We start from the raw sequence: 12345 nt of genomic DNA on the forward strand, positions 1-12345 counted from the left end.
AACGTCCAAGCAGGCGTGGATTCCAAGAGAAGGCAAACAAAAGCACTTGTGGAAGGGGTCCTCTAGCACCTGTGTGTAGGAAGGAATAAATATTTATCAGAAACAATCCATAGTTAATTTTTTATACCTATTCTGGGTCAGGAAGTGCTAACCCCAAATCTTGATGGTCTTTGCCACCTATCCTCTCCACCCGTACCAGAACATCTGTGCTTTTGAAAAAGGTGGTAATTCAGTACGGCTAGCCCGTATCTTTTGTCCTCTCCTAAGAGTGAGCACAAAATAAGGGGGTAGGGGAGATTGAAGAAATAATAACACTCAAAAGAAATTCTCAGCTATCCGTGATACATTTGGTATAATTAAAGACTCGTAAAAAAAGAGAAACACACAGGATTTAGGATTTCTTCGATAAGAAATGCCTATGTGCACTTTGCCAAAGGAAGGCAAAAAGCATTTCAGTAAGGGATCCTGGAAGTGGGAATGAACAGAAAAGAAGTCTTCTATACCCATATCCAGCTGATAGGAGTAGGGTAAAGAATGTGGATTCCCAATCAGATTTTGCAAGAAGGAGGAAAATGAGCCATTGGTGCAGAAAACAGAAAGTCTTCATGAAGGTGTGGGCATTTGCCTTAATGTTGCCGATCTAGAGGTCACATTCCAGTAGTTTATTCTTCTAAACCACATCTTCAAATAGACTTTGAAAATGGTATAGAAATTACCAGAGAGACCTTTATTTTTGTCTTTTGATTCTTCTGTTTTTGGCAAGTAGAGGCTTTCGGTAGTGCTAATATTCCATTTCATGATTCCTGGCCTTCCTAAATCTCCAGCAAGAATCAATCCTTTGGGGGAGAGGCTGTGGGTAATCTGTGTTTCTTACTGGGTGGATGTCTTATGGTCAAGATCTGGCTTCGGTTGGCTGGGAGCTAGCCGTGCTGTTGGTGTGATTCAGAAAGTAAAGTGTTCATGCTGAAAGCATACATCTTTGCCTTTCATATAATATGTATCCATTTTCTTTGTGATTTGCTTCTCATTCCAGGAAATATAGAGGATTTAAACCACATTAAATTTTTTTTTAAGATTTTATTTATTTGTTTGACAGAAAGAGACAGCAAGAGAGGGAACACAAACAGGGGGAGTAGCAGAGGGAGAAGCAGGCTTCCTGCTGAGCAGGGAGCCCGATGCGGGACTCGATCCCAGGACCCTGGGATCATGACCTGAGCTGAAGGCAGATGCTTAACGATATTTTTCATTAAATGATTTAAAGTTGTCAGTCAAAAAAAGCAGTACTAGAAATCTGTGATTAATAATTTGTTATTCTGAAACTTTTCTTCTTTAGTAAAAGAAAAATCATTTTATACATTTTTGAAAACATACCACATATCTTTTTAAAATGCATCTAGTAGAAATCTGATAAATTGGTGCAGTGATTCTCAAAACTGGTAATCATCCTAGTCACCTGGGAGACTTTAAAAAAATAGGCCCAGATTCCAGAGCCTCCTCCTGGACTTGAATTAGAATATCTAAAAGCAGGGCTCAGGAATCTCTCTTTCCTGAGGTGAGTCTGGTGCTCAGTTAGCTTTGGAAAGTTCAGATCTGGCTCACTTTTCATCACACTGTCATCCTCACTAATCCAGACTGTTTCAATAGATGGAGAAATCAACATCCATGGACGTCTCAAAGGATATGCCCTAGGTCATGAGTAAAGGGAAGAGCCTGGGGACTGCGATCCTGAGCCTTAGTCCCATGTTCTGTCTCCAGCATTTGTAGATGGTATTTTCTGTGTCTCACTCGGGAGCTTTTATTTACTTTTCTGAATATCATGAGTAGTTATCAGGAATAACATAAATTTATTTGCTGTTGGCTCCTAGAATGCATTCTGCTACTGGTGATTTATTCAAGTTCCTAGCCAACAAAATTTATCACAAATTAATGGTATATTGACAGCAATGAATTGTGTGGACAACGTGGTAAAATACATTTAAAATTTTATTTTTTTGAAGATTTTATTTATTTATTGACAGAATGGGGGTGTACAAGCGGGGGGAGGGGCAGAGGGAGAGGGAAAAGCAGGCTCCCACTGAGCAAAGGAGCCCAATGTGTGGGGCTCGATCCCAGGACCCTGGGATCATGACCTGATCCAAAGGCAAACTCTTAACCAACTGAGCCATCCAGATGCCCCTACATTTAAAATTTTTTTAAATTTACAGTTTTGGATAATCTGAGACATAGGTCTCAGGAAAATACTTTGAATTATTGAAGTACGAATGGGGATCATGTCCGTCACTTTCAGATTACTAAGCGTCTTCTAAACTCATTTTACATCATGGATTTGCAGGTCCCCATTCAATATAAACAGGCAAGACCCCCTTCTTTTGTTTGCATTTTGCAGCAGCACAGTTCATGCTGTACCAGGTTGAATTCAGTTATTTCAGCTGCTAAAAAAAATCATTTCTAAGACTTTTATGCTAGTTTTATTTTCTCACGTGGGAGGCTACTTCTTGCCTGGTGATCTAATGAAAATGAACAGATTGCCATTTTTATGGAGATCGTATGTGAATTTATTTTAAACTGTATACCAGAAGCAGCTTGGATGTATTTGCCTTGTCATGTAGTTTGTCAGTAGTTGAATGGTCAAAAACTGGTTGTTTTCTCAGACTGGGAACACCAGATGCTTTGGGCCAGGCTGTTTTTCTATGGATTGTGTGGAATCTTACTGTTTGACAAGCCTAAGCACTTTTTAAAATAAAGCAGTGGTGTATTTTCCTCTTTCTTTAGTATTTCCTATTCCTATTCTATTGATAATTCTGAAAATTTTATAAATGTTCTTTTCTCTCACCATCCTTTCTGTGGGGTTTCTCCTTTCTATTTGATGTAAATCCCAAGGAAAGACTGATTATATTTTACTGTTATTAAAGAAGAAAACATGATACTAGAATGCAGTAATACAACATTTAAAGCCAGATCTAGGAAGTGTGGTCTTCCTTGACCATATTCAACATTGGTTATTCTTTTGATGGAGTGCAGTTTTCAGTTGTGTGGTATATAAAGGGGAACAAGAGCATCTGAGAGTTCAGTTGAGCCACTAACCCGTGATAGGGAAGAGAGATGGGTTCAAGTAGGAAAGTAGATTAAAAACATTGGGGTTCCTCACCTGGGAAAGGAGACAGTGTGATTCAGTATCTGTTTTCAAATACACAAAATATTATTTTTTTTAAAAGTTTTATTTATTTGAGAGAGAGAGGGAGAAGAGAGAGTGCAAGCGGGGGGAGGAGCAAAGGGAAAGGGATGAGCAGGCTCCATGCTGAGTGCCGGAGTCCATGGTTGGGCTCGATCACACGACCCTGAGATCATGACCAGAGCTGAAACCAAGAGTCAGATGCTTAACCACTTGAGCCACCCAGGCACCACCCCCAACACAAAGGATTACTTAAGGGCACTGATACAAAATTGAACAAAAAGAAATTGTATTAAATTGCAGTAAGCAGGAATTTGGGAATAAAAAGCAATTGTTTAAGTATGGAGAAATGGTAGAATTTACATTGCCTTGGATCTTTAAAAATGTATAGACAGTTTCTTGGTTTTAATGTTTTGGTCATTGGCCTTCCCAGAAGAAAAGGGTTTGTCAAAGCAATTTCCTCCTGATTGTGTGTGTGCTATGTTCAGAGATGAAATGAAGAGACTACTAGCCTAAAGGTATGGATTGGTTAGATTTTAGGTTAAATTGATATAGAAGGAGACCCCCAAAATATGGTAACTTAAACAAGTTAAAATTTATTTCTCTGTCACCTGATAGTATAGAGGTAGGCAGAAGAGAGGCATCTGTGCATCCATCTCTCCCGGGGTACAAAGAAGCTTTCCAGTTCTCACTGTCCTAGCCAGCTGGGGAGAGAGGGTGGGGGCTGGCCGGAACATGGCAGGGAAGGTGGCTGTGTCAGAAGTTGCACACATCACTTCCATTCCATCCTTTTGACCAGAGATAGTCTCATGCCACTCTAGGTGCAACGAGTCTAAGAAATAGTTTCCACCTGGGTAGCAATGTGATTGGACAAAACTGGGAAATCTTAGTATTAAAAAAGAGTGAATGAAAAAAGTTTTTTTTTAAAAAAGGAGAGATTATACACCTAAAGATTTAAGATTTCATATTGCATTTTTACAATAATATAATTAAAAAAAACAGGAAAATACGAGGTTTCTGGCTGGCTCAGTCAGAATAGCATGCAACTCTTGATCTTGGGGTTGTGAGTTTGAGCCCCACAGTGGGTAGAGATTACAAAAATAAAGCTTAAGAAAAAAGAATTTAAAAAGGAGAGCATGAATATTGGTGGACAATTATGAAAAGGGTTTCAGGATTTGGACGTAAAATTAATATGGCATTTTCAAGGGGTGCCTGGCTGGCTTAGTCAGTGGAACATGTGACTTTGGATCTTGGGATTGTAAGTTTGAGCCCCACTTTGGATGTAGAGATTACTTAAAAATAAAATCTTTAAAAAAATGTAATATGACATTTTCAAATACTATAGTAAATTTATTGAATTATATTTGCATAATACTTAACACTTTGTCAGGTGGAAAATCAAAAAGACCAGTAGGCAAACCCTCTGATACGTTGTCTTCTCTAAGAGTTAATGCAGTTTCTCAGCAGCTCTCGAGACATTGTGCTGAGGTGACTCTAGCCAGTTTGGAGTAGTTTGAATAATTATCCTAGGATCTTTTTCTCTGTTTGAGAACGTAGTACACATTAAAGTTCCCTTGATATAAAAACATTCTGAAGTGCAAATCTTTAAACCTTAGAAGAACTAGACACATGGGACACTTGGGTGGCTCAGTGCATTAAGCGTCTGCCTTCGGCTCAGGTCATGATCCCAGGACCTTGAGATGGAGCCCCACGTTGAGCTCCCTGCTCAGCAGGAGCCTGCTTCTCCCTCTCTCCCCTGCTCATGTGCTCTTTCTTGCTCTCTGTCTCTCTCTCAAGTAAATAAATAAAGAGCACTACCACAAGCCTCGGGAAGAGCCATATGGCCACTACTTCGTGATATGCATTTTCTTCCTCAGGATCCTATGAAGGTTCCTCAGCTTGGTGATTGCTGTGTTGAAAGTAGAAACTCTGGCTGCAAGATCTAGTTTAGCCCTTTAGCCTCAAGTGTGCAGGAACCATGCCAAAAGCAATTTGGAATTCTGTAGCGTTTGCCATATAGAGCCTCAGGTAGACGTTAGTCTAACTTCTTGCCTTTATACTTGAAATAGAGTATATGCATTTCTGGGAAAGAGCAACAAGCCAAAACTATGTCATGTTTAGTTTAGAATGCTGGAAGCTAAAAGTTGTTATTCCCAGGAAATATGTCTCCCCAAGCTGCAACTTTATTTAGTACCTGTCCTAGAAATTTCATTGTTGTGAGAACAAAAATGGTCATGAATTTTAGCTTATATGACTTCCAGAAATAGTTCAGAAATAATTTAAATACTGTAACTCTCAAATGGTTCCAAGTTCTTATTCCTATCCAAGACCAGAATTTTTCCTTCTTTTCCAATAATGCAAGATTATTATTATTTTTTTTTTTTGCCAAATAACTAAGCAGTAATAAGAGCACTGAAGTAGCAGATAGATTGCAAAAGCTTTCCTTTCATTAAATCATTTCAGGAAAGGGAACCTCTTATTCCCAAAGCAACAGATAAGAACAATGAGTAAAAAGAAATGGTGGAATGTATAATCAAAATTAAAATTATCTCCTGTATCACTCAGCTATTGCTGGGTTATCAAAAGCCGCAAAACCTCAGTGACATACAACAATAATAATTTATTTCTCACACCCCTGAGGGCTAGGTGGAGTAGCTCTGATGATGTTGGCTAGGTGGCTCTAAGTCATAGGTTGGGTTTAGGTCTTTTTCACAAGGTTCTCATCCTCGTTGGACCAGCCGGCTAGCCAGGTGACGCACTTTTAAAGCACAAATGGCAAAGGCACAAGAGAATAAGCAGAAACACCAATTACTCTTAAGGCCTAAGCTTGGAACTGGCACACTCTCATTTCAGCATACATTTTATTGACCAAAGAAATTACATGTTCAAGTCCAAAGACAAGAGCTTAGAAAGCATAAAAACTGCCTTTTGTGGAAGGAACTGTCAGACAGCACAAAGAACATTGACACAGGAAATGGATGGTGAGGAATTGGGGCTTGAGTCAAAGTCTGAACTATCAAAATATTTGGAGGGAATTCTGAGGTACTCCAAATGGCTTTGTTTTTTCATTTGTGACTAATAAATTATCATTAGACCTAGCCTTTGTTTATGTACTAGGATAATGTTGAATTAACTTCTGTAATTGAGATATGTAAGTGAAATAGATTTCCTGGCTGAGAAGCTAAGAGAGACGAGGATGGGGGCACCAGGGAGCCCTTCCCCTCAGTTTGGTGAGAGTTGTAAAGATTTCAGTATCGTCATACATTTCTTTATATTATTAAAAGGCAATTTTTAAAAAAATCTTGTCTCATAAATACAAAAGTAAAACTGAGAATATTTAGTGTTTACTCATGAAATCAGTCTAGGTTTGTGTAAGCTATTTGTTGTTAGACTTATAACTAATTCTATAAAGCCTATGATGATAGATAGGTTTTATTGAACAATTTGATGCTTCCTGATAAAAGTGGAAACTGAATTTATATGACGCTTTTGACTTTTTCTTAATAAATAAGATGAATATGACCTAACTATATTCACTTTAATATTACTGAAAACTAGAATGTTCTCTCAAGTGAATGTGAAATAGTAAGCTTCAAATTTCATTCTGAATGAAGTAAGATTTTTTTACTGATATATAATTGACATATCATTTTGTGCCAGTTTCGGGTATGCAACACAATGATTCAATACTTGTGTATATTGCAAAATGATCACCACAGTAACTCTAGTTAACACCATCATCACATATTGTTGGAATTTTTTTTTTTGTAATAAGAACTTTTAAGATCTATTCTCTTAGCACCTTTCAGATATACAGTACAGTATTAACTATAGTTGGCAAGCCGTACATTATATCCCCAAGACTGACTTATTTTGTAATGGGAAGCTTATACCTTTTGACCTCCCATTCACCCATTTTGCTCCCTCTCCCCGCCACTCCTCACCTCTGACAACCACAAATCTGTTCTCTGTATCTATAAATTCAGGTTTGTTGGGGTTTTTGGTTCTTTCTTCCTTTTTTTTTTAGATTCTACATATAAGTAAAATCATACGGTATTTATCTTTCTCTGTCTGACTTATCTCATTTAGCATAATGCCCTCAAGGTCCATCCATGTTGTTGCAAATGGCAAGATTTCATTATTCTTTATGGCTGAATAGTATTCTCTGTGTGCGTATGTATATGTGTGTGTGTATTTTTTTATCCATTCATTCATCTCTTGATGGACACTTGGGTTGCTTCCGTGTCTTGACTATTGTAAATAACACTGCAGTGAATGTGAGGATACAGGTATTTTTCTAGTTAGTGTTAAGATTATTTTTCACAGTGTCTCAGAAGAAAAGGTAAGATAAATAACCTCTTAGAACTCAGAAATGACTAATGATGATAACTGTAAGAAATGTGCCAAAATTATAACTGTTGCAATTATGACTTTTTTTCTTCTTCACAATAATTTTAGTTACAACTACAACTAATGTTGAGCTCTTGTTAAAAACTGGCACACACACAAAAAAAGAAAAACCTGACATAATCCTAAGTACTTTATTTATTTTTTTTAGATTTTAAAATTTTATTTATTTTAGGGAGGGAGAGTGAGCTCGAGCAGGGGGAGGGTCAAAGGGGAAAGGAGAAGAAGAGGGAAAAATCCCAAGCAGACTCCATGTGTATTTTAAAAACAGAAATAGGGGCTCCTAGGGGCGCTTAGTTAAGCGTCCAACTCTTGATTTCGGCTCAGGTTTTGGTTTCAGGGTTGTGGGATCCCTATGGAGCTCCACACTCAGCAGGGAGTCTGCTTCTCTCTCACCCTCTCCCTCTGCCCCTCCCCCTGCTCTCTCTCTCTCCCTCTCTCTCTAAAATAAATAAATCTTTAAAAACAGAAATAAAATGGTAATAACCTTTCAAAACAAGAAAATTGTAACATCTTCAGGGGTAACAATTTATAAGCAATCTGACATATACCATTTAAAAACAAATGTACGAAAACAAACATACCATTTGTAAAGCTTTTTCTCCTCCTGTGCTGTTCCAGCATCTGCCTTGGGCAAGTCCCTTAACATCTCAGAGCCTCTGTCTCCTCATGTAAAATGACTCTAATTAGTTGCTCTATTTCTTTTTTTTTTTCTTCAAGACTTATTTATTTTAGAGAGAGAGAGAAGTGCATGCGAGCAGGGCGGGGGCAGGACTGGGGTGGGAGGGGCAGCAAAGGGAAAGAATCTCAAGCAGACTCACCACTGAGCTTGGAGCCTGGAAGGGGCTCCATCTCACGACCCTGAGATCATGATTTGAGCCGAAATCAAGAGTCTGACGCTCAACTGACCGAGCCACCCAGGCACCCCATAGTTGCCCTACTTCTTAAAATTGTTGAGGGGATCATATGAAATATATGAAGAGAACTTGTAAGTCATAAAGTACGATATAACATTAGGCAGTGCTTTATTATTTTAAGTTAAAATCTTAAAAATTTGCAGCTAGAAAATTATAATTAGATGTTTCCTAGATAATACATGATACATTCATAAACAAAACATTAAGATAAAAATACACAAAGCTAGTTCTTATTCAGAAAATCAAACTGTGATATAAATATGGCATCAAGTTCTATTTTTACTCAGTGGTACATAATTTGGAAGTGCTGTGGCTAAAGCCAGCTCTGCATTCTAAGACAGTATTTTTTAACACAAATAATGTTTCATAAATGATATATATGATGACATTTCGCATTGCTATTTATTAGTGCCAGTTTCTCACAAATGTCTGTAGAATCAAGATTTTTAATATTAAATAATAGTTAAGAAAGGGAAAGACTTTAGTTTGTTCATTGTTACATCCCCATTGCCTAGAACATTGTCTGAGACACAGTATTTGTTGAAAGACTGAATGAAAGAATACTCCGATAATTGGAGAAGAGAGTTTAAGAACAGCTGTAACACATGATACATGAAGACGTTAAACACAAATACTGGTAATATGTGTAATATTCTGAAATTTCTTTGGCTCACATACGTTTGGCAGATTTAACATTTCTTTTTATTTGCTTTACTTAGGGACGAGCTGCCTTAACACAAGAGAAGGAGGAATTTGCCCATGAACATGAAGAAATGAAGAACCTAGAAGCCATTGTTCAAGAAATAAAACCAACTGCCCTCATAGGTAAACTTCTCCCTCTTTCCAGTAAACCCTACCCTGACCCCATTTTGGCCTGATTCATTTTCATACTGATTTTTGAGGCATAATTTAACTTTTTGAAATTTTACTTTTGGAATTCACAAACACAATTACATGTTCACTGAATCAACAGTACCCCATGGACACCTAGATTTATAAATTTAGTACTTACTGTCTTTTCAGTCTTAACTGATTCCAGCTGAAGTGGGGGGTCCCCCTCTGCTAATTCGGTCAACCTGTTGATCCTTGGCATAATGAACTCTTCACCAGGCTTGATAACTCCAGATAAACAGCGATTGTCAAATGGGAGTGATTTTGCCCCCAAAGAAATATTTGGCAATGTCTGTAGATGTTTTTGGTTGTCACAACTTTGGAGGGGTTGGGGGTCGGGTGGTCAGGGCTACTAACATCTAGTGGGTAGAGACTAAGAATGCTGCTCAACATCCTACAATGCACAGGAAAGCCCTCCCCGCCCCCTGACAACAAAGAATTATCCAACCCAAAATGTTAATATCCCAGAGGTTGAGAAACACTGAACTAACTGGACCCTCCTTTAAGACAAGGACCATACTTATAATCCTCATAGCACTTAACACAGTAGCTTACACAGTGCATGTGCACATATGATCTTTAATAAGGTCAAATTTAATGTGGTTAAAAAAACTCAGTTGAAGTTATAAAACTTTATGCCTTATTTTTGTGTGTATATGATGTTAGTCTTTACTTTGTATTATACTTCATATAGCTAGAAGCTCTTGTGAAACAGATGACCGTATTGAGAACAATTATGTTAATCATAATGAAAGCAAATACGCTATAACAAAAATAGCAATAAGCCTTTATTGTTATTTTTAACAAAATTTATTATATTAGGAATATGATTTTTTTCCATTTCCATTATGCTAATTGCTTTATTCTTCTGTTAGGTTTCTTTCATTGAGTGATACTTCAATTTTACAATGGAATTGGATGATTGTCTTAAGTGTTAGCGCTGGTTTATAAAACATAATTACTTTATAGCCTGAGAGACTGGAATATACTCATAGAGTTGTTTATAGAGAAATAATAAGTATTAGGCACATTTTAGTTTCCTGATATGTTTGTAATCAAAATACCTGGTAAATGGGTCACTAACTCAATGTATGATGAGCCAAATGTTATATCTGTGATTTTTTATATAGATACTTGTAGATTTGTAACCCTAAAGATCATTGGCATTAATAAACTTATCTGTTTTTGTCGCTTTAATGCAGATATTCTACAGTTTGTTTAGGGTCTCTTAGACAGTGACCTGACATCTCTCATTGTTTTGAGGGCATGAACTTCTTAGATTAATTAACCAATAATAGTCTATTCACTGCTTTCTCATTTCTACATTAGGAGTTGCTGCAATTGGTGGTGCATTCTCAGAACAAATTCTCAAAGATATGGCTGCCTTCAATGAACGGCCTATTATTTTTGCTTTGAGTAATCCAACTAGCAAAGCAGAATGTACTGCAGAGCAGTGCTATAAACTAACCAAGGTAAAGCAAAAGTATAACTGATTTCTACCTGCCCCCATTCCCCAGCTCCACCAATGCTGACGTACACTCTGATATTTTAATAATCTAATTCTTATCCATTATAGGGGAGCCAAGGATATCTAAGTTTCTTACCACTTAATCTTTAAAAATTAAACAACCAAGATTGAAAGAAAAGTGAGTAAGTCAGAAGGGATAAGAGCTATTTCCTTTTCTAGAATGTTGTTGTATAAATCCTCCTCTTCAGTAAAACAAAATAAACTCTGCTGTGTTTATTGATAATTTTTCCCAAGTGATTTGGAAGTATCTAAGATTTACATATGAACGCTAAAGAGGAAAAAGTTTGATTCAAATGCTTATTAAAATAACTCTTCACTAGCTATTTCTGAACATTGAAGCATACAGTATAAAACCACAATCTTATTTTTGCTTTGCTAAATCCTGGGTTTGGATTTTGATGCCATGGGTGGTACACTTGGGCAGCTCTTTTGACATCCAGCCAGGTTGGAATAGGAGGCTTCAGAGCTTCAGTACTTTATTGTTTCAAAAAAGAAAATGGCTTATTTTATACTGCGTTTGTATTAATATATATTTGACTGATAGGTTGACAAGAGCTCTCTTCCCTTCAAAGACTTGAAAATGTCATTACAACAAAATAGAGGTTGAGTCATATATATCTAGCACATTTATTTTGGAAATAAATCCAAAATGAATTAGAAAAGGTAAATATGACACAAAGTTAAGTCACTCTGCACAAATCAGAACTTGATGGTTCAGCTTCTTTAATATTATAACCTTAAATGCTCATTACTAGAATTATTGCAATTGTTGGCAAGGAGGTACTCTCTTATCTCTCTTATTTGGAATGACATCAGTGTCCTCAATAATTTAAATTTTCAACCCATCTCTAGATTTGGGGAATTTGCCTGGCATCCCTTCAGTAGTTCTTAAGTCTGTATAAGGGAAAACAAATTCCTCTGGGCAATAAAATTTTAGCATGGTGCATTGCACACAGTAAGCACATAATAAATGTTTATGTAATTATTTTGTCATATATCTCAGTAGGTGTGAAGAGTTTATAGACTCACCAGTAATAGACATAAACAAAATTAGCCAAATTTATATAGTTGTATTTTTTATTTGAATGTCTGATATAAATGGCCTAAACTCTTTCTTATCCTCTTACTTAGTGTTCTGTGTTGTTTAAAAAGGATTGAAATAGGGGCGCCTGTGTGGCTTAGTCGTTAAGCGTCTGCCTTCAGCTCAGGTCATGATCCCAGGGTCCTGGGATCAAGCCCCGCATCGGCTCCCTGCTCCGCGGGAAACCTGCTTCTCCCTCTCCCACTCCCCCTGCTTGTGTTCCTGCTCTCACTGTCTCTCTCTGTCAAATAAATTAAAAAATCTTAAAAAAAAAAAGAATTGAAATAAAATTGGAAGTCATTTTGAGGCTAAAAATTTAAATACTGGTTCAGCCAAAGGTTTATGGCAA

General features: G+C 37.1%; 1 protein-coding gene across 1 annotated transcript in view; it reads left to right on the top strand.

Annotated features, from left to right (window-relative positions):
* Positions 1-12345, top strand: part of ME1 (malic enzyme 1) — a 191307-nt gene that overhangs the window by 165620 nt on the left and 13342 nt on the right. Inside the window, exons 10-11 of the mRNA XM_028108075.2 lie at positions 9216-9321; positions 10717-10859. Coding sequence (XP_027963876.1) covers positions 9216-9321; positions 10717-10859 — 249 coding nt within the window. The remainder of the gene's footprint in view (positions 1-9215; positions 9322-10716; positions 10860-12345) is intronic.

Source organism: Eumetopias jubatus, unplaced genomic scaffold (genome assembly GCF_037043125.1).
Source record: "Eumetopias jubatus isolate StellerSeaLion01/CBP00866 unplaced genomic scaffold, mEumJub1_p1.0 scaffold_6, whole genome shotgun sequence".
NCBI lineage: Eukaryota > Metazoa > Chordata > Mammalia > Carnivora > Otariidae > Eumetopias > Eumetopias jubatus.